Consider the following 27,291-nt stretch of genomic DNA (forward strand, 5'->3'; position numbering starts at 1 on the left):
ATTGGTGTCTAGTCAGGATGCCTGGTTGATCCGACTCCAGGGGAAATGCTCCCACTCATTCACAAACCCACCCCTCTAAATATTGGACGGTGGGGCCCAATGGCCTGGAACCAAACCTGCCTCTGCCACCTGCTGATCGTATAACCTTGGACAGGTGGCTCCGCTTCTCTAACCCTCAGTTTCTTCTTCAGCAGAGTGATCATAATAATAACACCTACGCTTGGGGAGAAAGGGGAAGCCCTAATGCAGCCTGAGCATGCAGGGAGAGCCTTCTGGACAGAAGGAACAGTGACTACAGAGACAAGGAGACAGGAGTTTGCAGTGCATTCAGGAGACTTGAAAGTAGATGAGAAGGGAGATAGCGTGGGAGCCAGCACGTCTTCCCTTCCCCAGGGCCCATCTGTGCCTCCTGGGAGAGGTCGCTGGGATATAGAGAGACATTTTGCCTATGCCTGTTTCCTTCCTTCTCTGGGCCTGTTTTTCCATCTGCACACTGGGGGAGCTGAGCTCTTCCCAACAGGGCATTTTCAGAGTTGAATTCACTGAGGTGCTCCATTGTGTTTCCCCTTTCAGAGGCTTTTACACTTGAAGAGAGCTGATGCTTAAACCCACTGAATGAACTGCCGGTCTGCTTGCAAGGGGGAGGCAATGCTGTATGCTGCGTAACAGCCCAGTTCTGGGGACAGAAACCAACATACACTCTGTGACCTTGAGCCTGCCACTGACCTTTCTGAGCCCCACTCTGCCTCTGCAATGGGGTTTGGAATGACACACATGATGTCCCCCAAAACTCTGCCTGGCACTGTCTGTGCTTAGCACAGAGTAGTTCTGATTGGGGCCAGGTCTTTTGCAAAAAAGAGGCTGGGAGCTGAGGCCCCTCCCAAATCTCCCAACCACTGTGGCTCCTTCATTCCTCCTGGCCCTCATCCAAACAGCTCAGCCTCGGGCGCTTTCTCTAACTGGTGAGGGATTGGCTCAAAAAGATATCTGCCGCCTGCCAGCCCCAAACTGGGCTGTCAGTATTCCTAGGCCCCCAAAGTGGTATTATGTACTGGGTCAGTGTCCCCTGGGAGTGGAGGGGCTCTTTAGCTAGCCTTGATAACGAGTGAGCAACCTGTTCCCAGCCCACCAGTGGCAGTTCATCCAGGGGGTGAGACTGCCCAAGGCAGAGGCAAGGTACTAGGGAGCCTGGGCCTGCGGCCCTCTTCCTGCAAGGCCTCATGGGGTCCAGGGGACAGGCTGGTGGGCTGTTTGCGGGCCTGGCAGGTGGACACTGGGCAACCTGGGTCACTCACATTCTTCCTCAACTCCCTCCAGACAATGTCCAGCAAAGGCTCCGTGGTTCTGGCCTACAGTGGTGGCCTGGACACCTCCTGCATCCTCGTGTGGCTGAAGGAACAAGGCTATGATGTCATCGCCTACCTGGTACGGGGGCGCTCTGCATGTCGGTCTTTCAACCTGTTTTCTTGCACTGTTCATCCACCGGCCCTCTGCCAGTCTCTCCCTGGGTTGTCTGCCTGTCTGCTTGTGGTCACTTGTCCAGGCTTTCCTCTAAGCCTGTCTTGGACTAGAGAGAAATAGCTTCTCACTGTACCGCCACACTTGCTTTTCTTTTCTTTCTTTTGTGGGGGCGGGGTGCAGTGCATGGTCTGGGAATCGAACCCAGGTCTCCCGCATGGAAGGCAAGCCTTCTACCATGGAACCGCCCGTGCATCCTTGTTGCACTTCTATGAAATGGACATCTCAGTGTCTCCCGGGTCTGGGAAGCCCCCCAGAGGAGGAAGAAGGCTCGCATGCAGTGACTCAAGGGGGAACACAAGAAGGGAGGTTGGCAGTGCAGCTGGGCCAGCCAGCCTGGAGAGGGGCCCTGGGCTTGGGCCAGTTGCCATGGCAACCTGAAGGCTATGGGGAAGGCACATAGTCTTCCCATTTCCAGAGTCCCCCAACAGCCCCCCAATTATTCAGCAAAGATGGGCTGAGCTGGAATGGTCCTCGGAGAGCATCTGGGTATGGGATGACAGATAAGTCATAGGTCACTGTGGGTATGATGCCGCTCCCCCATCCAAGCGCCATAACAGACTCACTAACGTGATGAGCTCCATGCGGCTGCACTGCTCGGTACTCTTGGTTGCAAGTTCAAGAAATACAACTCAAACAAGCTTAAGGGAAAAAATAAAATAAAAGTCAGTTCTTGGCTCATGTAACCAAGAAGTCTGGGGGTTCAGGCAAGGTTTTGTCTCCATTTCTGCTAGCTTCCTTCTTAGCCTCTCCACATGGTCAGAAGATGTCTGCCAACAGGCCTGCCCTCACATCATGGTAACTTCTCTTTCCTAGAGTGGAGGCTTCCCTGTTGGCTCTAGCATTAGGGCCCAGGGGTCTCCAGTTGGCCTGAGTCACTGCCAAGCATGCTCACCACTGCACGGCATAGGCTCTGGCTGTCCAGACTTGGGTCACAGACCAGCCCTACAGTGAGAAAAAGACATGTTCTGCTCCGCTCCATCCATGTGGAAAGGAAAACGTAGGGAAGAATGTGCTAATCCCAGAGGAAGTGGGAACTGTGCTCTGGTCAGACAACACCTCGGTGCTGCCAGAAGTGGTGTGTTTGCAGTTGAAGACGATATGCTGTGTCTGACTGCATTTGTCTGCCTCATCATTCAGGTGGAGGAAAGGGAGGCCCAGAGAGGGGAGGCAGCTTGCTCTCAGTCACTTGGTAAGGTCATGTAAAGGCCCCAGGGGGGCCATTGGGGCAGTCAGAGCTTGGATCTGGCTGTCCAGACTCCTGGGCTACCACCTGACAAGCACCTGCAGCTGGGCTCTGGGAATATTCCAGAGTCTGGTGAGTGGAATGCAGGGAGCATAGGTTCAGACCAGGGTCTGGTTAGCAGGCCAGAGTCCAACCAGCAGAAAACATGTTAGTGTCTAGACAGGGGGCTGCTGGCACCAGAGGCCAGGGCTTCAGCTGCTGGCATAGAGCAGAGAGTTCCTAAACACAGGCCTTTCTGCCTCCTGGCTAGTCAGACCCCTCCAGAATGGTCAAGCCACTGCCCTTGGCTGGGGAAGCAAGGGGGCTGGGAGCTGAGCAATTCTGACACACCGACCTTTGCACCGGCTTTGGGGAAGTTGGCTGGAAGAGATAGATGGGTTTCAGGGAAATCTTGGACTTTCCTGAGGCAATCACCACAAATGGGTGCATCACAGCACAGCAACCTTTGTGCACAAAAGCAGGCTTCACCAGTCCTTCCACCCATGGAACCCACTTCCTGGACACTTGGGCAATCCAGCCCCAAGTATTGTTTGCTCCTGGGAGCATCTCAACTTCTCTGGATACCCTGGTTTGTGCCCTTTCTCCTTCTTACTGTGACCTCAGGTCCATCGAATGGAAACCACCTCCATTTGAGCATTGTGTACGGGCGGTGCTTGGCCAGGGCTCACTCCAAGGGACTGGATATTCTCTCGCTCTCCTTTCATCTCCTGGGCTGATTGGGCTTCTCTGTTTCTGGTCCTCAGGCCAACATCGGCCAGAAAGAAGACTTTGAGGAAGCCAGGAAGAAGGCGTTGAAGCTCGGGGCCAAAAAGGTACCAAGTGGGAAGCCAAATTTGGGGTGGGAGTGGGTTCCTGCCTCGACTCCTTGCCATTTACATCACCTCCAATTCGTCCTCTTGCTTCCACAAGTATGCGATCGCTTCCTTCTGTTCCCAGATGCGTGAACAGCATCATCTCGCTGCCTTTCTTCAACACCTTTCAATAGCTACCCACCCATCCCCGCTCCCCATCTGTCTATCTCTTATCCAGTCATGCGCCCACCTATCCCCCTTTCATCTCTGTCTGTCCACTCATCCAATAGAATTAGAAACTCCACTTGAGTTCAGTGTGACAAGGTGGCAGGTGGGTCCCTTGCTGGGTGCAGGGCTGTCTTGGCCAACGCGGAGCTTGCAGTGCAGATCATCCTTCTGCACCTGAGTGAGCTGCGACCCGGCAAGGTTGGCGCGGGAGGCCACCAGCTCACCTGCCTGGTCAGAACTGGTCCCTCCTGCAGCACGCTGCCTGAAGGGTTGCCAGAAACTAAACACATACCTAGCACAGGATGAGGCCTCAATTAGAATGTTAGAATGAACGCATCAGGGAGTAAATGCCTCCGGCCCCAAATCACAGCGGCAGCCCTGGGCCCGATACTGGAATACCCCTCCAAGGCCCTGAGAGGAGAAGAATTGTCTGATCAGGAGCCCAATAAGGTGAAGTGAGAACACGCTTTCAGCCAGTGCCTGAGTCAGGGCTCTTCACTTCTGGCTTGAGTTCATCTATTGCTCTAGATAAGTGTTCTTCAAATCTTTTGGTCTCAGGACTCCTAAACACACTATTTATTTGGAGTTTTTTTAGGTTTATTTTATTGCATATAATATTAGAATAAAATCTCCATTTCTTTGTTATTTCCATTTAAAAGAAATTTTTTAACCTGAATTAATCACAGGAAATTGCAAAAAATAGTACAAAGAGTCCTGTGACCCCTTCACACTCTTACAAATCATTTGGGATGCCAGTGAGGCTTTTGTGGATTACATCTATCAATATTTATCACCTTCGGAATAAAAACTAAAACTTTTTGCCGCTCAAAAGAGCAATAATAAACACCTTAATAGAATTAACATTGACTTATGAAAAATATGTAAATTTTTTCCAAAGCAAAAAATTTTTAGTAAGAGCGGCATTTTTGCAAATCTCTTTAATGTCTGGTTTAACAGAAGATAGCTGGGTTCTCGTAGCTGCTTCTGCATTCAGTCTGTCATGTGCTGTTTTCATTGAAGTGTATGAAGAAAATATGGCCTCATAGATGTGTACTGGGGAAAGAGAAGAGTATTTAATAGCCTTTTCAGATAATTGGGTACGTTCTTTAATACTGCACCAAAACCCAACAAATGGTAGCTTCTTAAGCACCAGTGTGATATATATAGTCTGAAACCCTAATGTTCTAGTTTGCTAGCTGCCAGAATGTGATAGGCCAGAAACAGAATTACTTTTAAAAGGTGAATTTATTAAGTTGCAAGTTTACAGTTCTAAGGCTGTGAAATGTCCACATTAAAGCAAATCTATAAAAAAGGTCCAAATTAAGGCACCAAGAGGTTACCATCCCTCAAGAAAGGCCAATGAAGTTCGCGGTTTCTCTCTCAACTGGAAAGGCACATGGCAAACATGGCGACATCTGCTGGCTTTCTCTCCAGGCTTCTTGTTTCATGAAGCTCCTTCTGGGGCCCGTTCCTTCGTCTCTAAAGGTCTCTGATTGCGTGCTTTTCGTGACTCTTGGGACTCTCCTTTTCCAAAGTGTTTCTTCTTTTAAAGGATTCCAGTAAATAATCAAGACCCACCTAAAATGGGTGGCGTCACATCTCTAATCAAAGGTTAATACCCACAATTGGGTGTGCCACATCTCCATGGAGATAATTTAATCAACCTTCCAATCTACAGTGCTGAATAGAAATTAAAAGATGGATGAGGGTTAAACATGGCTTTTCTAGGGTACATGATCCTTTCAGACTGGCACACCCATCAGTGAACTTTTCATACTCAGTTACATCAAAACTGGCCCATCTTATACTGTGATTGTGTAATGTCATGCACTGGTAATTTAGAAGATAATGTTTTTGCTGATTTCTCTAAATCTTCCAAATGATGACATGTTTCATTACACAAAATCAAAACATCACATTCATTAGTATCTCCACTGCTTACCTTGGAAGTATTGGGAAGCTGTCAAGCTCACAGTGGCTGATATAAGTTTTCCAAACATTTTAATTTTTGCCTGAACACTTATGTTTTTTGTTTTCACTTTTATCTTTTTTCTAATTAAGAAGAAGTTTAAATAACGATCATACAAAAATCCTGGATTCCCACACACTGCCCCATCACCAACACCTTATATCTGTTGCAATTGGAACGTTTGTTACAATTGATGGTAGCACTTTTTTATAATTGTACTTTTTTTTAGCAGTAAATACTTCATTCCAAATGATGAAAGATTATTAAATAGGACTATTAACTATCACTATACTTTGCATTAGGTGACTTTTTTCCCCTACTCTACCCTTTTATTAACACTTTGTATTAGTGTCACATAATTGTTATAATCCATGAAAGAACATTCTTACACTTGTACTGTTAACTATAGTCCATCATCTATAACAGAGTTTACTATGTTATATGATCCTATGTTTTATCTTTTAATTTTTACTCTAGTAACATACAACTTAAAGTTGCCCCTTTCAACCACATTTACCTGTATAATTTGGTGCTGTTAATTACACTCACAATATTGTGCTGCCGTAACCACCATCCATTTCCAAACCTTTATAATCCACCTAAATAGAAATTCTGTGCAAATCAAACAACAACTCCCCATTATCCAAACCCATTCTATCCCCTGGTAAACTATAATCTAGGTTCTAACTCTGTGCATTTCCTTTATTATAAGTTCACATCAGTGAGATAATATAATATTGTCCTTTTGTGTCAGGCTTATTTCACTCAGCATAAAGTCCTCAAGTTGCATCCATGTTGTCACATGTCTCAAGACTTCATTCCTTTATGACTCAATAATATTCCATTGTGTGTGTATACCACATTTTGTTTATCCATTCATCTGTTGATGGACACTTGGGTTACTTCCTTCTTTTGGCAATTGTGAATAAGGCTGCTATGAACATCAGTGTTCAAATATCTGTTTGAGCCCCTACTTTCAAATCTGGGTGTATACCTAGTAGAGGGGTTGCTGGGTCATATGGTAGTCCTATAATTAGCTTCTGAGAAACTGCCATACTGTCTTCCACAGTGGCTGCACCATTTTACATTCTCACCAGCGATGAATGCTTCTTCCTGTTTCTCCACATCCTCTCCAACACTTGTAGTTTTTTGTTTTTTGTTAGTAGCCATTCTAGTGGATGTGAAATATCTCGTTGTGGCTTTGATTTGCATTTCTCTAATGGCCCGTGATGTCGAGCATCTTTTCATGTGATTTAGCCATTTGTATATCCTCTTTGGAGAAATGTCTATGCAAGTCTTTTGCCCATTTTTTTTTAACAAACATCTTTTTATTGTGAGATAACTTCAAGCTTATAGGACAGTTGCAAAAATAATATAAAACCTATACAGAGAACTCCAGTATACACGCAGATACCCAGATCCATTAACTTAACATTTTGCTACATTTCCTGTAGCATCTATGGATCTATTTTCTTAGTATTTGATGGTAAGTTGCATATGTTATGCTCCTTGAACACAAGACTTCCGTGTACATTTCTGAAGAACAAGGATATTCACTTTTTTAGCCATCTTAAGTGCAGTTATCAAGTTTAAGAAATTTAACATTGATATAAACCTTACAGTCCATATTCCAATTTTTTCAAATATCTTAATACTGTTTTGGGGGCCTTGTCTCCTCCAGTGTTCTGGGTACTTTTTTTTTTTCCCATCACAGGCAGGCTCCAGGAATCGAACCCGGGTCTCTGGCACGGCAAGCGAGAACTCTGCCTGAGAACTCTGCCACTGAGCCACCGTTGCCTGCTTTTTTTTTTTTTTTTACTTTTTTTAATGCAATTTTATTGCAATGTATTATATATTCACGCATCATATTATTATCCAAATTCTGTAGTCAGTGGTTCACAATATCATCATATACCTGTGCCTTCATCATCGCAGTCAAAACTAAGAATGAAAGTGAAAAAGAACACCCAGAATATCCCACACCCTCCCACGCCCCTATTATTTATTTATTTTTGTCTTTTTTTTTTTCCTTATCTGTCCATACACTGGATAAAGGGAGTGTCAGTCACAAGGTTTTCACCATCACAGTCACACATTTAAAGCTCTATAATTATTCAGTCATCTTCAAGAATCAAGGCTATTGGATTACAGTTCAACAGTTTCAGGTATTTCCCTCTAGCTGCTCCATTTCACCAAAAATTGAAAAGGGTTATCTACATACTGCACAAGAATAGCCTCCAGGATGCCCTCCTGTCTCTATTTGAAATCTCTCAGCCACTGAAACTTTATTTAGTTTCATTTCTCTTATCCCTTTTGGTCAAGAAGTCTTTCTCAATCCCGCGATGCCAGGGCCAGGCTCATTCCTGGAAGTCATGTCCAACGTAGGGGAGGCAGTGAATTCACCTATAGAGTTTTTTTCCCCCCAGTTTTTAATTGGGTTGTTTGTCATTTTACTATTGAGTTGTAGGATTTCTTTATATATTCTGGATATTAAACTCTTATCAGATGTGTGGTTTCCAAATATTTTCTCCCATTGAGTATGTTGTTTTTTCAATCGTTATAAAGTCCTTTGAGGCACACAAGGATTTAATTTTGAAAAGGTCCTGTTTATCCATTTTTTTCTTTTGTTGCTTGTGCTTTGGGTGTAGTCTAAGGAACCATTGCCTAATACAAGATCTTGAAGATGCATCCCTACCATTTCTTCTAGGAGTTTTCTAGTCCAGGTTCTTGTATTTAGGTCTTTGATCCATTTTGAGTTAATTTTTGTGTATGATATGAGCTACGCGTCCTCTTTCATTCTTTTGCATATGGATATCCAGTTCTCCCAGCACCATTTGTGGTGCAGCTAGAGACTATTTTTTCCCAACTGAGTGGACTTAGCAGTCTTGACAAAAATCAATTGATCGTAAATGTGAGGGTCTATTTCTGAACTCTTAATTCAGCTCCGTTAGCCATTATCTCCTGTGTCAGTACCATGATGTTTTGACCACTGTAGCTTTGTAATATATATTTTTTTTAATTTTTCATTAGTAAAACCAATCAACATACAATATGAACATTCTTTTTTCATCACATAGCTATATATTCATCATCATGATCATTTCTTAGAACATTCGCATCAATTCAGAAAAAGAAATAAAAAGAAAACAAAAAAAATTTAATATATACCATACCCCTTACCCCTCCCCTTCACTGATCACTTGTAATATATTTTAAAGTCAGAAAGTGTGAGTCCTCTGGCCTCATTCTTCTTTTTCAAGATGTTTTTGGCTATTTGGGACCCTTTAACTTTCCAAATAAATTTGATAATTGGCTTTTCTGTTTCTGCAAAGTAGGCTGCTAGAATTTCTCTTGGGATTGCATTGAATCAGTAAATCATTTTGGGTAAAATTGACAAATTAATGATATTTAGCCTTCCACTTCATGAACAGTGAATGTCCTTCCATTCATTTGGGTTTTATTTGATTTCTTTTAGCAATGTTTTGTAGTTTTCTGTGTACAAATCCTTTACATCCTTGGTTACGTTTATTTCTAAATATTTGATTCTTCTAGTTGCAATTGTATGAATTTTTTTCCTTGATTTCCTCCTCAAATTGCACATTTCTAGAGCATAGAAACCCTACTTATTTTGGGGGCTTAATCTTGTATCCCACCACTTGGCTCAATTCATTTATTGGCTCTAGTGGCTTTGTTGTAGTTTTTTTGAACTTTATATGTGTAAGATCATGTCATCTGCAAATAGTAAAAGTTTTATTTCTTCTTTTCCAAGTTGGATGTCTTCTATTTTTTTTCTTGTCCAACTGCTCTGCCTAGATGAACAGTTGACTTTTATCATTGGTAATAAGTATAGTCACTTCTCCTTGAAGTGACAGTTCACTTCATTTTTTTTGTGGAAAGTCCTACCAAAAAGTCAAGTCTGTCATCATTTTGTCCATCAGTCATCCTTTCAAATAAAAATGGTGTTCCATGAAAAAAGCAGCTAGCTTGGATTACAACTCAAATATTGCTTTTCCCTGAGCGACCACCGCTATGCAGCACAGGTGTTTTAAGTGTACTTCACATTTCAGACTCGAAGGTCGAGATTTAATGACAGTCATAACTTTACTGCTTCCTCAAGGCCATTCTTAAGTGAATTGGCACCATGAGAGGACAGCATGAAGAATGTAATGGCTGGGGGTCAGTTGGGGGCCACTGCCTCAATTGGTGCTGAGGCACCAGCCCTTTCACCCAGCATTGCTTCTGCACATCAGTGCTAAAATCAGAAGGGTAGAAAAGGTAAATAGCATCATAGTATCATAAAAACTGTTTCCACTTAGAATCTCCCTGAAGGGGTCTTGGGGAACCCAAGGGGCCATGGACCTCAGTTTGATTACCTTTTCTCTAGGTCAGGGTTTCTCAACCTTGGCACTCCTATGGTTGGTTGTCTTGTGCATTGTAGGATGTTTAGTGGCATCCCTGGCTTCTATCCGCTAAATACCAGGAACGCCTCCCTCCCGCCCTCCCACCAGTTGTGACAATCAAAACTCTCTGTACATTGTCAAATGCTGCCTGAGGGGCAAAATCACCCCTCATTAAGAGCCGCTGCTCTTGATCTTGGGTGATAACCAAGTTTTATCTCATGTCCAGAACACTGTGTTGAGAGTGATTTAGGGACCCCATCCAATTTTAGCTGGGTGATATGTCAGGATTGACAGTGATGTCTGCCATGAGTGCAGGAGGGAGAGCAGCAGTATAGTATGCTGAGATTGAATAGTGATGTCTGCTACATGTGCAGAAGTAAAAGTAGGGAAATAGCTTTTTGTGATTGATTAGCAAATTAGCAGTGTCTACCTCAAGTTCAAGCCATTTGAGGCCCGTGGGACTCCATTCTAATTGAATGCCCCTTCCTTGCCAAGGTTTCCTCTCATGGACACCTCTCCCCACAGGTGTTCATCGAGGATGTCAGCAAGGAGTTTGTGGAAGAGTTCATCTGGCCTGCTGTCCAGTCCAGCGCACTGTACGAGGACCGCTACCTCCTGGGCACCTCTCTTGCCAGGCCCTGCATCGCCCGCAAACAAGTGGAAATCGCCCAGCGGGAGGGAGCCAAGTATGTGTCTCACGGCGCCACGGGAAAGGTGAGGCAAAGGACCTACTGCACCAGGGAGGGGCAGCTGGACAGAGAAGGGGTAGCTTTGCCCTGTGCACAGGGACCTGCAAAGGAGAACCCAGACAACCAGGACGATGAATAGCCCTCGGGCAATTCTAGGTTTTGCCTCCAGAATAGAGTCAGAGGCACACTGGGCGGACAGGCCATTGTTAAAATCTCAGTAAGAGTCATAGCAGCAGCTAATCCCTGAGCTCTGAGTGAGCTCTGTTTGTTCTATGTGTATGTTCTGGGACCTCTCAACTGCCTGGTATAGCAGAAGTGATGTAACCCTATTTGCACACTTAACACTGAGGCTTGGGGACATTGTCACTGACCAAGGTTACAGAGTGTGAGTAGCCAGGGCATAGTGGAAAGTGTGGGAAACCCTGAGTTGGTGGAGCAGGGATTGAATCCTAGCTCTGTGATGGGATAGCCTTGTGCCCTTGGGTGAAGCCCTTTCCCTCTCTGAGTCTCAGTTTCTTCATCTGTGCAATGGGGATAACACCCCCTGCCTCCAGCCCGTGTGTGTTTCGGCGTAGACTACAGGAGGACCCCATGAAGTACAACAGAAGAGCCCATAGCATGCTGCCCTGCAGGAGGCCATACTCAAGAAACAGCCTTCCTGACAGTGTTGTCCGCTATCAGGAAATGTTATATAAGCGCTTTTGAGTCATGAGGTCTCAAAGTTAGTGGCTGCCATGCCAGTGGCCTTTTGGGATGGGATTTGGCTGCTTGACAGCCCTGCAGTCATTAGGCTCTAAGCATCCTGAGTGACAGGGAGCCCACTGCCTCATCTGCACAGCACACACGTGAACCCCTGCCCTGGGCTAGTTGAGGAGGCAGTGGGCAGAGACCCTAGGTCAGTGTGGTACTGGGATAATTGTAGCTAAGATTTATGATGTGGGGAGATGCATTTTTAGAGTGGTCTTGCAAGCAGCCACCCCACCAGATGCACTGGTTCATGTATTCATTCATTTATTCACTCAGACGCTGGCTCAGCAAGTTTGCTCTGAGCATCTAAAGGGGTTGGGTGCCATGCTGGGTATGGTGTTCATTCAACCTTGCAGACCCAGTGCCTACCCTCAGGGAGCCTATGTCCTAACAAGGGAGGGGAGAATGCACAATGACAAGGCAGGCTGTAGGCTCAGGGTCAGGGAGCAGTGGGAGCAGCAGGCAGTGGGCAGGGCTGATGGATGGCTGTTCTGGGCATAGTCCTGAAGGATGAGTAGAGGTGAGTGAACAGTGGGGTTCAGGAAGCGTGTGCCAGGCAGAGGGAACAGCCTGTGCAAAAGCCTAGAGACAAGCAACTCTGCACAATGTTCCATCCTGGAGCATAGAGTAGGGGTGGGAAGCTGGGGGAGGGAGGGTGGGGCACAAGAGAAGTGGGAGTTGGGCTGGGCGGTGCTCAGGGCAATTGATTAGGAGTTATGGGAGCATTCCAAGCAGGATGGGGGTGTGTGTGTGGCTGGTGATTTCCCAGCAGGATGTTTGAGAATTGAACTGAAATGATTGGGCTTCTGTGGAAGGAGAAAGCTGGTGAGTGCTTCTCATACACAAACCCATGGCCCTGTTTTTCATTATTACACCAATTGTGAGCACATTCAAAGCAGGATGATTGGAAATATAGAGGTTGACAGATCTGTGCTGTTTGAGCAGAGACATGGATGCTGCTTTCCACTCCAGATGACAGTAGAATAGGATGCAGGAGAGCCCAGAGGTTAAAGACTGGGGGCTTAGAGGCTCGCAGAGCTGGGTTTGCATCCTGGCTCTGATGCTTCCAAGTCATGTGACTTTGGGCTAATGTCTTCATCTCCATGCATCTCTCTCTCTTTGTGTATGAAGGGGATAAAATAGAACCTAGCTCAGGAGTGCTTAGGAGCAGTGAGTAAGATAATTCCAAGAAATTACTCAGCACAGGCCTGGCACACTCTGAATACTCAATGAAAGGGAACTGCCCTAACTGAATGATTGTAAGACTTGTTCTGGGGGCTCTGGCAGGCAGAGGAATGTCAGATGTTGGCACAGAACAATAAAGCTTCTGCACCATCTCTTCTGCCTACAATTAAATGAGTTGGCAGTGAGCGCCCCATCACAGGAGGCATTAAAGCTGAGGTCAGGGGATCAGAATTCTGGAAGGGTTTCCTGTCCCCAAGAAAGTTGGTCCCATGGTACTGTCAGGGCTGGGATTAAGGGGCCTTAAGGACTGGTAGAATAAATGAGTGGGCCTGTGCGTGGGCCTGACCTTGACTTGGGAGGCTCCTGAGGTCCAAGAGACACAACACAGCTCCGGCCCTCAACTCCGCCCACATACAACTGGGAGCAGCCGCCAGTAACTGTGTTGCCCATCATTTGGCCACCAGAGGGCACCAGAGGCTTGGGTTTGAGACCTATGGGGTCAATCCCAAAGGAAGCCTGGGGGTTGGAGGGCAGGCTGTGGGGCATCTCTCCTGCTGGTTGACCCTGCAGGGATTTAATTCTGAGAGGACCATCCTCTATGAGCAGTTCTGCAGCTCCTTGGGACTTGGGGTCATCCCTGCAGGGATGACCAGACTTGGAAACATCAGCTGAGAACCTCCAAGATCCATGGCAGGAAGGACAGGAGGCCTGGGGAAACTGAGGTTCTGCCCTGCTTCTGCCGTCTCTTCTGGAGTTAAAGGACAAGGCGTAGATCTGCGCCTCGGTTTTCCCTTCTTTACGATACCTGGGAAGACCACAGCAGCCTCTGGAGACTATTTCCTAGGACTGAGGGGCGGCGAATGAGAAGTTTAAAGAAGGCCTTGGGTGGGGTCCAAAGAAGCAAAGTTTGGGGTGGGGCTGGGTGAGTGCTGGCCCAGGGGTGGCCTCGTGGTTTGGCAGCCTGGGGATGGCACAGCGACTTCACCTATCAGGGGAAGGTCTCCAGAGCCAGTGCGAGAGAGGCCGTGTGGCCCCAGGAGACAGAATCAGGGTCACGCGGGGCCAGGCCTGCTGCAGGCGGGGGCCCCAGGGGCGGATCTCATGAGGACAGGTTGCAGAGCTTTCTGTAAGGGCTCACAGTAGTGGCGCGAGGGCTGCCAGTTGCTGGGGTGTCCACCGTCTGAGTGGGCTCCCTGCAGATGTGGAGAACATTTGTCAAGCACCGGCTCTCCTCCCCGCACAGCACGTGGATGCCATGCTCTTTGGGCGTGGCTGTGATGAGACAGGCTCAGCGGATGCACTTGGGGAGTTAGGAGCCCTAATCCAGCAGGGGTCAGGGAGGGTGAAGCTGAAACATCCAGGAAGGGTAAAAGTGAGCCAGTGAAGCTAAGAGGGAAGTGCATTCTTAGCTGCAGGAACAGCATGTGCAAAGGCCTATAGGCAAGAGGCTGGCCCCGCCCCAGCTCCCCCGGCTCAGGCAGCACTCTGGTGCAGCTTGGTGCTGTGGCATGACTTGGAGCTGAGAACAAGCCATATCACTCCCCTACTCGCTTTGCTGCAACCCTGATCCCTCCCCACCCAGAAAACTACACAGAAGCTGGTGTGACCCTACAGGGCCTCCTCCCTCCCGGTTTTGGAAGCGGGGCCTGGAAATATGAACCTGAGTTGCGAAGGGGGTGTGGGATAGCAGTTTTGTAAATGGGTGCCATCTGTGTGGCTGTCCCAGGAGCAGATGGGAGACCCCCCAGCCCCTCCAGTCCCGGGGGGTGCCACACCACATTTGCACACGTCTGCACATGTGCCATCATATAGACACCATGTTATATGGTGCTTGGGATCCTGGGGTTAGGGAGGGGAGGACTGGATAGGGCTTTTGGCTCTTGTTCAGAACAGAGTTTGAACCAAAGAAACCTGTGTGTTTGGCTTCTGCAGAAGTCTCCTGGTTCCTGAACAGATGGGTGTCCCTATGGCGGCATCCGGACAGGCAGACACCAGCCCAGCTGAGCCTTTGTGTCAGGGAAATGTGAAGCTGTTGTGGGGGGTGGGGCAGGATGGAAAAGAGACTTGAGGAGGAAAAGCAGCTAGGATATGCATCACTTAACCACACACTTTACCAATCTAAAAAATCTAAAAGAAATCTGCTTTTTATAATAGGAATTGTGCTGTAGATCCTTGAGTAAGTGTTACCATTCTCTGCCTCAATTTCCTCTTCTGTAAGATGTGGGTAGTAATAAATCCTACTCATGGGGCTACTATAAAGATTTGATGGGTTGATTATATCAGGGCTATAAGAATAGGAGTGTTACCTGCTGGCTGTGTGACCCTGGGCAGGTGGCTTTGTCTCTCTGAGCCTCGCCTTCCCCATCTGTAAAACAGTGTTAAAAATCCTCCTGGCTTCAGGTGGCTCTCTTGTGTGACAGCACACAGTGAGTGCTCACCAAGGGGGTTGAATGTGCATGGGGTAAGTGGGGAGTGGCTATTCTGGAGGGGCTTGTGGACCTGGAGTTATGGAGAGGGGCAGCCTCTATCTCACAGCTCCTGGCTCTGCAGAGAGGGGCTGAAACCTGTATTTCTGCATCACCTGACAAGACTCTGGAAAATAACATGTTATTCCCGCCGCTACCTCGCTGCGCCCGTGCAGTTTTCACAGTAGGCGAAAAATCCCTCTGTTATTTCCACAGCGCTTAAGTCTCCCTCTGGGCTGCCAAGCTGGTAGGGAAGCAGGCAGGATGCCGGCAGCCATTTTCTCTCCTGGGTCTAGCCGGGCTGGCCGAAGCCAGTGCTGTGGGTGGCCTGCGCTGCCCACCCACTCCTTGGCAGCAGTGTGTTAGTGTGTCCTGGGAGTGGTCACGGGAGATGGTAGAGAACGTTCACGTCTCAGTGGGGTGTAGGAATTATTCTCCATTTTACAGCTGAGTACACAGGCACAGAGGGCAGGGTTCCCTCCATGGAGGCAGTGGAGACTCTGGGGGCTGGGATACCTGGCCCTTCCCCAGCTGTGTACCCTTGGACTAGTCCTTTTCCCTCTCTAGGGCCTCATTTTCCCTGTCTAGAGTGAAGATCCACAGAGCAAAGGCCCTCATTTGGTCACTCCCCCAACCAGCCATTGGGTAGATGGGGAAACTGAGGCTTGGAGAGGCCACAGGACTCCAAGTCTTATGCATTATGGCGCCAAAACCCTAAAGCAAGCTTGGTCTCAAGTCTGGGCCAGGCCAGGCAGGTGGGGTACCGTCAGGAAGAGGCTGAGGTTTGGGCAGCTTGTTGTCTAGAAAAGGGGTTTTCTGGAGAAAGGCATCTTACACCTGGAGCTTCAGCGGTGCCCAGGCCTCCATCCCCCAGGGGAAAAGTGGGTGTGGGCACATCCATGAACACATATGCACTCTGAAATGTGCACATGCATGGTGACACACGCACACTCTATTCCCTGCCACATGCACACATGTGCACACATACTATTGCACAACCAAAAACAACAATATTCACAACCAAGACACACACAACTCAAAGCCATGTTGGGCATGTAGGCATCCTGGCCTCCTTCCACTGTGCACACATGCATTGGCCCTATTTTGCTCAGAAAGTCCTGGGTTCAAGTCCTGAGCCCACCTATGGGGCAGGTGCTGATTACTGAGCCTCTTCAGCAAACGCCATTTTGCCTCATTTTAAGGCAGGTTCATTACCATACTCTTCTGTGAAGGTCACGAAGTTGGATGAGAGTGCACTAAAGCAGCTAGTGGGCCCACCCTGAGCAGCTGTCAGGGCCCCCTGTCTGCCTTTGCACTGAGCTTCCCCCACTTCCTGCACACACCCAGGCCCTAGCACCCTCCCTTCTGTGCCTCCTGACACTCCTCTCTTCTATGTTTCAGGGGAATGACCAGGTCCGGTTTGAGCTTACCTGCTACTCACTGGCTCCCCAGATTAAGGTAAGACATTGCTCCTCTCCTTTGGAGGGGTGAGGTGCTAAGGGTGGGTGGTCAGGTACAGAGGAGGTTCTGGGAGGTTCCATGGTACAGGGACAACGTGCACCTGAATCTTCTCCCACAGTGGCTGGAGAATCTGATGGCGAGACCAGATGAGAAAGCACTTGGGGTGCCAGGTGTGCAGCAGGGGGCTCCCTTCACTCATACCAGCTGCTGTTCATTTGTGGCCGTCCAGGTGCTTGGGTGGGCCTCGGCACTGCACAGGAGAATGTGGCTGTCCTTAAGGCAGTGTCCTTGGCTTTCCTGCTTCCAGCCTCCTGGATACAGGCCAAAACAGTTCCAGGACGTGGTTGCCGATTTCTGGGCTACTCCTTTTCCTCCCAGCCCTGGTCTGGGCTGCCCGGGCAATGGATGTCCTTGTCACTCCCCGCCACGCCAGCCCCCGCACGTGCACACACACTGCTGGTGCTCTTACCCCTGGCAGCTCTGACCCTTTCCTGGGATGGGAGTCACCAGGCTCTCAGGATCAACTGCCCTTGCCCATGGCCTGTCCCCAAGGCATGGTAGTGCATGTACAGCTTGCTACAACTGCCCTCTGCCCCTTCTGGCCTGTCCTGGGACTTGGACCTGCAGCCACCCAGCCACCCACCCCTCCCTTCATTCATTCAGTGCTCTCAGAATGCCTGTCCAGTACAGGCCCAGGCCAGGCTCCAGGGACTCCTGGTCCAGAACAGCTCCGAGCAATAGATATATAACACGTGCTACAAATGTGAACCCCATGTATAACTTTAAATTGTCTTGAAGCCATGTTGAAAAAATTAGATATAAAGGGGAACAGGTGACAGTCTTAATAGATTTTATTTAACCCAGTGTCCCCCAAACATTAGCATTCCCCATGTAATCAATGTAAGAAAAAATTATGAGTGAGATGTTTTATATTCTTTTCTTCATAGTTTGAGTCTTCGAAATCTGGCGAGTATTTGTGTCTTACACTTGCAGGGCCTCTTGACCAGACCTCACCACGTTTTACGGGCTCAGTGGCTTGTGGTTTCTATATAGGACAGCACAGGCCTAAGGCTGGGGCTCCTTTTAGACACATCTGGCCACTTTGGGTGGAAGCTAAGGCAGATTCACCCTTTCCCGAACCCCTCAAGGGGCTCCAAGGTGTTTAAATATTTCTTTTAAATAGAAGATCTTTCTCTGCCCCTTTAACCAGCCAGCAGCAGCTTAGGAGATGGGAGCGGCCTGGAGGTGAGCAGTAAAGAGCTCTAATGAGCTGTTTTGACCCCAAACATCAGGCTGCTGAGAAGCCCTCAGACCGTAACTGCTTGTTGACTTGCTGCCCGCAGGCATCAGGGGTCCTTCCCCTGAGCCCTACTTTTCTGCGTTCCCACGGCAGGTGGGGGGGGCAGGGTGTCTGATTTCTGGGCCTTTGTCTAAGGAGGCCAAGCTCAGGGGCTGGGGTGGGACGGGGGGGGGCAGAGGCCTACTCTGGGCTCTGGAAGGCAGCTGCAGTTCCCGAGCTTAGCCCTGGGCCAGGGGCTGCTCGTGTTAGGGCCAGGGAGAGGTGGAGGATAGGGACAGGCTCTTCAACTGCATCCCTTCCATCCATCAGCTCTGCAGCCCAGAAATCAAACCAGCTTCTCCACATAGGTGACACCCCCGCCCGCCTCCCAGTGAAGTTGTTGCATTCAGAGGAAGGGGCCTGGTTAGCTTCAGGAATTAGTAGGGGCTCTTCTCGGGAGCCTGTCCTTGACCCCTCAAGCCTGTGAAAGCAAGTGGAATGGGTCTGGTCAGAGCTTAGACTCCTCCCGGTCTCCCACCTCTTTGTTCCTAAGCAGCCATGGTTGCAGGAAGGAAGAGAAACGGGGTGGGGGACAACACGTATCATCTCTGAGCTCCACATCCAGGAGCAGGGCCAGACCAGGAGATGGCAGCTGCATGGACACTCCCTGCCTCACCTAGCGGTGAAGTCTTGGCCCTTTGACTGGGGTGCTGACAAGGACCTTGAGGCCATCTAGTTAAAACCTTCACATCCCACTTGGGGAGACTGAGGCCCAGAGGGGCAGGGACCACCCAAGGACACACAGCCATTCTGCCATGGCCTGGGCCTCTCCGCGGCCATCCTCCAGTGTGGCAGACTGCAACCTTCCCCATCTGGTGGGGACCCCCACTCAGCCCCCCCATGGACTTCGTCCTCTCTGAGTGGCTGTCAGAGCAGGAGGCCCTTGCTGCAGCTAAAGGGTCAGGAGGAGCCAACTGCTCAGCCCTGCCCGGTTCCAACTCCTTCCTTGCCCTGTGTCCAGGTCATCGCTCCCTGGAGGATGCCTGAGTTCTACAACCGGTTCAAGGGCCGCAACGACCTGATGGAGTATGCAAAGGTAGGCTGGGTCGACAACGCCACCCTCTCAGCTCCCAACCTCCCCTTCTGCCTTCCTGGTGCATGTTACTGCATGGGGGTCATCTGGACCTGTGGCATGAGGCCATGATTAATCCCTGAGTGATGGCCGATTCAACCTCTGCCCCACCTGCCCCCGTGGCACCTGTCTGCTGGGCAGGCCCCACAGAGGGGTGGTCATCTGTCTGGTGCTTTGCCGGGGTGGGGATCCCTGAGGGACTTCCAGAGGGTGCTGGGCTCATCCTCCCTCCTGTTGCTGGGGAAACAGTGACCAAAACCCTGCTTGTCACCTCTGTCTGCAATGTGCGTGTCATGCAGGGGATGCCTGGGCCGGGGGTAGGGGGGGTTTGTGTGAGCAAGAGCTTGTTCTCTGCTCAGAACATCAATTACCTGGCCGCTAATTGTCCCCAGCGCTTTCCCAGGAACAGGTAGGCACTCTGAGGGGCCGCAGCAGACAAAAGCTTTTGTCACACAAGCCCTTTTGAAGTACAAGTTGCAATAAAACATATTAGAAGTTTTGCATCAAGATCCTTAGCCGCTCTCCAGGGTACCTTTCTTTTTAGCGACTCGATGGCAGCTCTTGACAAACAGCCTCAATCAATCAGGCAGGGAAAAAGCAACTCGGTGCACACACCAGAAAATTGCTCAGGTTTTTAAATAGCAGTCACCAGGGCTGGCTGTGAGCTCTCACCGCAGCCAAGGTGCCGCGTGGCAGGGGACACGGCAGGGACACAGCCCTGCCCCTGCCGCCAGCATCCCATTAAGGCCCGGAGAGCGGGGAGGAAAGATCTTCTCTACCATCTGTTGTTTTATTATTAAGAGGGGAGTTTACAAGAGCAAGCCCATATGTTGCCAAACAAATTGTCAAATAGCAGAGCTATTAAGAGAGCTGGGGTTGGCGAGGGTTTGGTGTTTTTTTTTTTTTTTTTTTCTTCCTCCTGTCTCCTTGAGATACAGAATATGGAGCATATTTCATCTGTAAGAATAGCAAATTGGAACCCCCACCCCATTCACATGCTCATTCCTCAAATTGTGGCTAAAGAGAGGGGATAGGGCCGACGAATACATTGCCTCTGTGACTGGTAAGCTCCCAACCAAAAGAGGCTCCTCATTTTTTCCAGGGAAGTTGAATTTCGGGAGAGAAGTCACTTAGCTCTGCTTCTATCCCAAATAGCCTTTCGAATAGGGAAAGTTAGCCAGGAGCTGCAGTCTGGCTCCCTCGGCTGGCTCCCAGACGCTGCTATCAGGATTGAGCCTGGGGAATGGGAGCCCAGTCTGGGAGGGAGGCAGTGTGTCTGCACCCAGGAAATGACCAGCATAACTGAACAGCTTTGAGGCTTTGTCCAAATTTAGAGTCAGGCAGGATCTGAGACAACTGAGACAAAAATCAATGGGGCTTTAAAAATCTCTGCTTTCAAGACCTGTAAGTAACCAAGGCCAAAGGGTGCTGTCTGAAACTCATAAGAACATACATTTGCTTCATTTTCTGTCTCCCCACAAATCCATTGTCCAAAGGGAAAGCACACAGTACCCACCCCGTCCTTATCATCGCCACCATAGTTCATTAAAAACAAAACAAAACTGGTGTACGAAGTGAGAGCTGGAAAACAAGCATGGTCTCAAGTCTAAACATCAAAGATGCTGTTGTTTGCTGCCCTTAATTACAATGAGAGTTTGCAGGGAGGAGCTCAGAACAGAAGTTGGGAAGGAAAACTGTCTTGGGGTTGTCATTCTTCAGTATTTGCATGTGTTGCCTTCCTGAGGAGGGGGTGCCTGGCCTCATCTTCCTTTTTTCCTTTCCTTGCTCCTTGATGGAGGCCCACCGGAAAGAAAGAAGGCAAGAGTGCTTCCTCACACACCCCTAAACACAAAAGCTTCAGGGAATCTGGCCTGCTTTTTCTCAGCCCCCGTGCCACCAAGCAGTGAGGTTGGAAGCCTCTGTGCACAGGCCATTGGGGTTTTGGGTTCTAGCCCTGCCTTGCACAGAGCCCTCGTCCCTGCACCTGGAAAATTCTACCTGTGTTTTTACTCTAGGCAACGTTTTATTTCCCCAAACAGCCCCCAACACAGAGCGTTTAAGTGAGGCCTCCCCGTTTACCCATGTGGTTTAGATTGAAAAGTATACAAATTCTAGAGTAGGTTGGGGGTGCCTTTTTTAAGCAAGCCTCCTGCTAAAGCTTTAAAAAACAAACAAATAAACAAAAAAGCCCAGTGGGTTTTGGCCTAATTTATTTTGAAGTTTTAAAGTGGTGATGAAGGAAACACAGCAGCTCCCTGTAGGTGGCCTCTAGACTCTAACAGAGACGGAAGTGGGGGAGGCAGAGCCCCATGGGAAAGAAGGGTGGTGGGGAAGGTGCTAGTGGAGGCTGGGTTTGGACCGGCCCTGTCCTGGAACCCCCAGGGCCTGAGGTGCTGAAAAGGGGCTTGGGTGGCAGAACACCCGTTCTCACTGGTTGAAAGGTGCCTGGCAGGGCCAACCAACAATGGTGTGTGCTGGGCCCAGGGAACATGGGGGGGGATCCCAGTGCCGGGTGTGAACTGAACGCTGGTGGAGCGTATGAGGCACGGGTTTGATTCATCTTTTCCCCAAAAGGCTGAGTAAGGTGGGCCTTCAAAGTGTTGCCAACAGCCTGTTGAGCCCAGGGTCTCGGTGGGGATGGATTTTCTCCTTTGACAATAGCTGGGATCATTTGGGAAGCAAAACATAATCAGAACCAAGTAAAATGAAGACGGGGGTTGGAGGTCCAACTGGGCTGGTCCTTTCCAGGGTCTGGAGAGTGATGTATGTGGCTGTTGTGCCGAGTGCAGGGGAGAGGAGCGGCTCCCAGAAAGTACCAGGCCCCTTGTTGTATAGTTGAGTAGTGAACAAGCATCACGGGCTCGGAGCTCGGACGGGTGTCTGGGCTTACGTTCATAAACCCTGAGCACCCGGTGGGCTCTGGTGGCGTGTGCCTTGGTTCACATCGTGCCTCCATGGGTGCGATTTGGGTCCATTTCAGCCTCTAGCTTGAGGGGGAGCCGTGAGCTGGTGCCGGGAGACCCTCTGCACAGAACTTGGTGCAAGGGAAGTGCTTCAGGGGCCCTTGGTTACCTGTGAAGTGTAGACTCAGAATCTTGTGGAAGGAAGGCCAGCTGTCCACTCCATGACATCCCAGACACATGCGTCTTGTAGCTCCTGCATGGGCACAGCTAGTGAGGACTCTGGTCACTCCGTCACCAGGCAGCCTAGGGGAGGGGAAGGAGACCAGGAGTAGTCTGGTCTCGCCTGAATGGGGACCAGAGTTTGGAGCTGTCTGTGAGAGAAAAAAGGCAGCTGGGCCTGACCCTCATGATGAGCTGCCTCACATCTGCCTGGGTCATCTCTTACCTGCAGCAACATGGAATTCCTATCCCAGTCACCCCCAAGAACCCGTGGAGCATGGACGAGAACCTCATGCACATCAGGTAAGATGCTCCTTCCACCTGTGCATCCCTCTGTCCTTCCTCTGCTCATTCAGCAGAGCCAGTGGGTGAGTGCCTGCCTGAGCCCAAGACTGTGGAAGTGACCCTAATGTCCCCTAATATCCCTCATGGAACCAGGAGACCTTGGGAAGACAGACTCTGAGCCACCACTCACCAGTTCACTCACTGCCATTGTTGCCATTCCACTGAGTGCTGGGAGGGAGATAATGGAGACTTGCCTGACCTGGGTATCAGGGAGGGCTTCTTGGAGGAAGTGGCAGTTGAGTTAAAACAGCAAGTTTGTAAAGAGGCCAGCCGGGGCATGGGTAAGAGCCTTCAGGGCAGAAGCAGTAGCTTGTGTGAAGGTCCCATGGCCTAGTTAGTGCCTGAGAGCAGAGGCCCCCAGGTCTGGACCCCTTAAGCTATGCCCTAGAAGACAGAGGGAAATTTCCTGGGCCTTTCCTTGCAACCTGCAGCTCCCGCAGCTGGCTGTGGTGAGCCCAGAATATTCCAAGCAGGGTTGGCAGTCATTGCTTTGGCAGAGGGAACAGGGCAGGCTGGGTTTGTCCATACACTCAGAGATTTGGGGGCTGGCAGTGGGGCTGCTGTGTCCCTCCCCTACTGAATCCCTGTTTGCCCTCTCACTCCCACAGCTACGAGGCTGGAATCTTGGAGAACCCCAAGGTAATTCCCCATTTCCTCTGCATAGTCTGTCTTTGGTGGTAAGGCTATTCCATGCCGATACTGTCTGATGTATTTGTAACCTAATTTGAAATTTCACGGGGGGCCGGGTGTGGGGTTGGGGCTGAGTTCTGCCTGTGTTCCCCAACCCTCCCCGACCGGGCTGGCCCCCCTCCGCTGCCCTCTCCGCGCTGTGTTTTAAGATCCCCCCTCCCCCACCCCACCAGCTCTTTTTCTAATTGCTGATGAGATGAATAGGGGAAGGAAATATTTCAGGGCAGCATAGAGGGAAAGTGTCATTGTGAGACAATAAAGAAGCAATTAGGCAGATGAGACACTTATGGGAGGTGCCCAGCCTGTGCCCACCAGCTCTTAGGCCATGCTGCTTGATTATAATGGCGGGGGGGGTGGGTGGAAGGGGGGGCCCAGCAGTGGCACAGATTAGAGCCTCAGGGCCCATTCGTGCCTCTGTCCCACACCCGTGGGCAGGCTGCCCTGATCCTCTATCCCCGGCCTCCCAGGCTGGCCAGGCCTGGCGGCTTGGCCTTGTTTGAAGTTTAGAGTTTCTCTCCCTGGGGGTTTCTCTTTGTATGTCTCCCTGCCCACCGTGGGAGATGGGGGAGGCAGGGTGGAATCTATCATGGGAAGAGAGAAATCTCTTTGTCCCTGAGGGAATGTGTCTCCATTCCCTGGCTCAGCCCCACACCCCTGGAGGCTGGTTTGGGGGTGGGGGTGGGGGGCTGCTGGTCCGATGCTAGGGAAGAAGTGTGCTGGATAGGGGCAGGCAGCTGGGCCAGCAAGATCCAAGATGACCGGCTGGAGGGGAGGAGGCCTGGGTAGTTTTGGTGAGGATGGAGATTGCTGGAACTCCACTGGGGGTCCAAGGATGGCTACCCCAGGGAGCAGGTGCCTCTGACTCTCACCCCACTGCCACCACCACCCCAAGTGCTTCCCTGGGGCAGCACCCTCCCCGTTGGCGATAATATAACATGTGCCACCTACCACTTATTGGGACCCGGGGCTTGGGCTTAATCTCCTTGAATCCTGACCGTGTATGTGAGCACCCTTGTCTTATACCCATAAGAGGAAACCAAGGCCCAGAGAAGTACAAGGATTCACCTGAGGGCACCTGCTGCTCAGTGAGGGAGTGGGGTGCATCCCAGTCACCCCATCACGGGAACTGACACTCTGGCCCTTGCTTCCCCCACTTCCCACCAGCCCAGAGGAGCCAGGCCCCCCTTCCCTGCCCACTCACCCTGCTGGGCCCAAAACTTGTCACTCAGGAGAGCCCCACACCCTTGCCCCCTAGGGGCTGATGAGCCCCACAGGGCTGCCGCCTGCTGGCCACAGGTTTTTCCAGTTCATGCTCTGCTGACCCCACAACTCTCAGGCCAGCCACCCCTAATTAGCCAGTCAGTCAGCACCAAGGGGGGCGGGGGAGGCTGAGCGGCTGCATGGCAGGGCATCCTCCAGGCCCTAGCGGGCCCCAAACCACTGGGAAACTGCTCCCCACCCCTCTCCCAGCAGCCTGAGGTCCCTCTGCTCACCAGAGAGAAAGTCACCCCTTGGGCAGTACTGGGTAGGCTGGGGCCTCAAGGCCTGGTGCAGGCTCACTGGGTGACCTTGGGCAGGTCCTGTCCCTCTTGTGTCTCTGAGTGTCTAATGCAAGCATTGGATGAATATGTGTTAAAGAATTTATCTTTAGATTCTGCGCCCAAACAAGCCTTGAGACTGGGAAGGTAGGAGGTGCAGTGGTTAATACTCATGTCTGAGAGGCAGGAGCCTGGGTCTGATTCCCAGCTTTACTTTTTTTATTGCTGTGTAACCTTGGGTAAGTTACCCAACCTCTCTGGGCCTCTATTTTTTTATACACAAAACAATAAACTGCAGCACCTTCCTCTGTGGCAGTTGAGGCTGAAATGAATGCATGTCTGAAGTGCTTGGTCTGTCCCTGGCATAAGGCAAGGCCTCAATCATGGAATTGGGGGTCCTGCTCTCCCTCCTGAGGCCAGCTAAGAAGCTAAGATTCTTTTCTGGGGGTGAGAAGAGGCCAAGATCCTCTCAGGGCCAACTCTCATCTCCCCAGGAAGAGGTCAAACTGGGCCTGAGTTGAAGGAAACATCATTCCTTCTAAGAAATACGGGGAGATTCCCCTGAACCCAGGGTTTGTCTATTCTGGTCCTTTTCCAAACTGCCCACTGCGCTGTGCTGCGCTGGGCCTGTGTTGACCTCTAATGCTAATCTAGCCATGGGGCCTCCACCCCGGACCCACCCGTGCCCGTCTGGAGTCCATGTATATGAACATGCTTGTCCTCCAGCCACCTCTAGCATCCCAGAAACAAGGAGGCCACAGCTAGGGGAGCAGGGTGTCAGCCACGGCCCCCTTGAGAGGAACTCAGGAAGAGGGAGCTTAGGGGAACCGGTGCCCCCTCCCCCTCTCCAAAAAAAAAGCCCTGAGACCTGCCGAAGGGAGGGTTTGCAGGCAGATGGCTGAGCCATTTTCTGCCTCCATGAGGGCTGATTGAAGGGCAATGAGGCAGCTAATGCGAAGAAAGATAGAAATTTACTTGCTTTAACTTCATACGGCCCACAGTGAAAGAGTTCATTCAGTCGCCAGCCCCGCCATATCTGATGGATGAATAAACCATTTGCAGCATCGATCATGCCTCTACATCATGGTTTAGTTCATGGGCCATTTGCTTCCAATTTCTTCTTCTTGGGCCCTGTTTCATGCTTTCTTTCGCTCTCCCCACCACCACCCCCCATTCCCTCTCTTTTTTTCTTCACTCTCTTCCCGCCCCCCTCCCCCTCCCCCCAAAGATGGCATTGGAAGTGAGCCCTCCCGCTGGGATGGATAAATAGATGGCATTGATACTCAGCAACAAACTATTTGTCATTTGAACTGGGCTTTTAGGAGGGAGAGTAAAAAGAAGGCAGGCGCCCCGAGCTACCTTGGAATGCAAAGCAAATGTCATTTTATTTCTATTTAGTTATTTTATTTAATCGGCGCTGTCAGGTTCCCTCCAGGGTGTCGGAAGCCTCCCGTCAGCTGCCTCTGACTTCCACTGTGGAGTCTGGGACGTGTGTCCTTGGGAGTCTTCCTTCCTCCGCCTCTTTCCCTCCAAATGCAGAGTCTCGTTCTCTGACTTCTGTGTTGGGCTGTATTAAGAAGTGTGGCAGAAGGAACTGACAGGCACAGAATTGAAAGCGGAGGGTCAGGTGCAGAGCAGGTGAAGGTGGCGGGGAGGCCGGCGTGGGTGGAGGGTTGGGGTCCTCAGGATGTCAGAGCCAGGGGCCTGCTGGAGACCCTGGTGTGAGTCAAGCCCAGGTTGGGGACCAGAGGAGAAGCCCCAGCAGGCAGGGCAGGCCATGTGGAGTCTTCTTGGCAGCCCAGAGGTCCCAACCCAGTGCTTCACCCCTGTGGCTAGTGGCACTGGCTCTTTCTGGCTACATCCCTCACTCTTTCTCAGCCTCCAGGTAACTTCAAGTGATTAATATAGGATGGTGGAAGAGCCCGGAGGGCCCAACCCCAGGGCTGGCTTCCACACTGGAGGTGACGTGCTGCTGGATTAGACAAGCCGCTTCTCTGGGCCTTCATTTCCCATCTGTTCAATGGAGACATCAGGCTGGGGGAGGCTCTTAAGGACTTCCTTAGGTCTGTTTTTGAGGCTGGTTCGGGGTTCTTGTTCCTGCCTTACAAATGGAAACCAATGTAGGAATATATACAGCTGGACCTGAGGCGTACAGCGCTTTGAGGTCGGGCGTCTCCATCCCCTGCCCCTGTCTGAGCTCTGGGCAGACATAGAGCTGGAAGAACCAAGCAGCTTGGCTTGCTCGGGGCTGAAGGGTTTCTCAGGACACAGGACGTTCAGTGGTAAAATCACGAGTGTCCTGGGCAACCCAGGACGGTTGGTCACCCTAGCAGAGAGCCAGCAGGCAGAGTGACCACAGGTGATCAGTCCTTCCCAGGCCCTCCAGGTGGTCCAGGCCCATGCAGGGAGGAGGCCCCCTCCTGGAGGGAGGCTCGGGGCGCACCAAGGGGTCTCCTTCAGCCATCCTCGCCATCTGCGAAGCATGC

The 27,291-nt window shown here is 50.3% G+C and overlaps 1 protein-coding gene across 1 annotated transcript in view; it reads left to right on the forward strand.

The window, feature by feature from the left end:
* Positions 1-27,291, forward strand: part of ASS1 (argininosuccinate synthase 1) — a 57,086-nt gene that overhangs the window by 5,620 nt on the left and 24,175 nt on the right. The window contains exons 3-9 of the mRNA XM_077147120.1: positions 1,318-1,425; positions 3,508-3,576; positions 10,678-10,866; positions 16,640-16,696; positions 19,000-19,074; positions 22,465-22,535; positions 23,186-23,216. Of these exons, the coding sequence (XP_077003235.1) occupies positions 1,321-1,425; positions 3,508-3,576; positions 10,678-10,866; positions 16,640-16,696; positions 19,000-19,074; positions 22,465-22,535; positions 23,186-23,216 (597 nt within the window). The 5' untranslated portion in view covers positions 1,318-1,320. The remainder of the gene's footprint in view (positions 1-1,317; positions 1,426-3,507; positions 3,577-10,677; positions 10,867-16,639; positions 16,697-18,999; positions 19,075-22,464; positions 22,536-23,185; positions 23,217-27,291) is intronic.

This window comes from Tamandua tetradactyla, chromosome 2 (genome assembly GCF_023851605.1).
Source record: "Tamandua tetradactyla isolate mTamTet1 chromosome 2, mTamTet1.pri, whole genome shotgun sequence".
NCBI classification, from domain to species: Eukaryota; Metazoa; Chordata; class Mammalia; order Pilosa; family Myrmecophagidae; genus Tamandua; species Tamandua tetradactyla.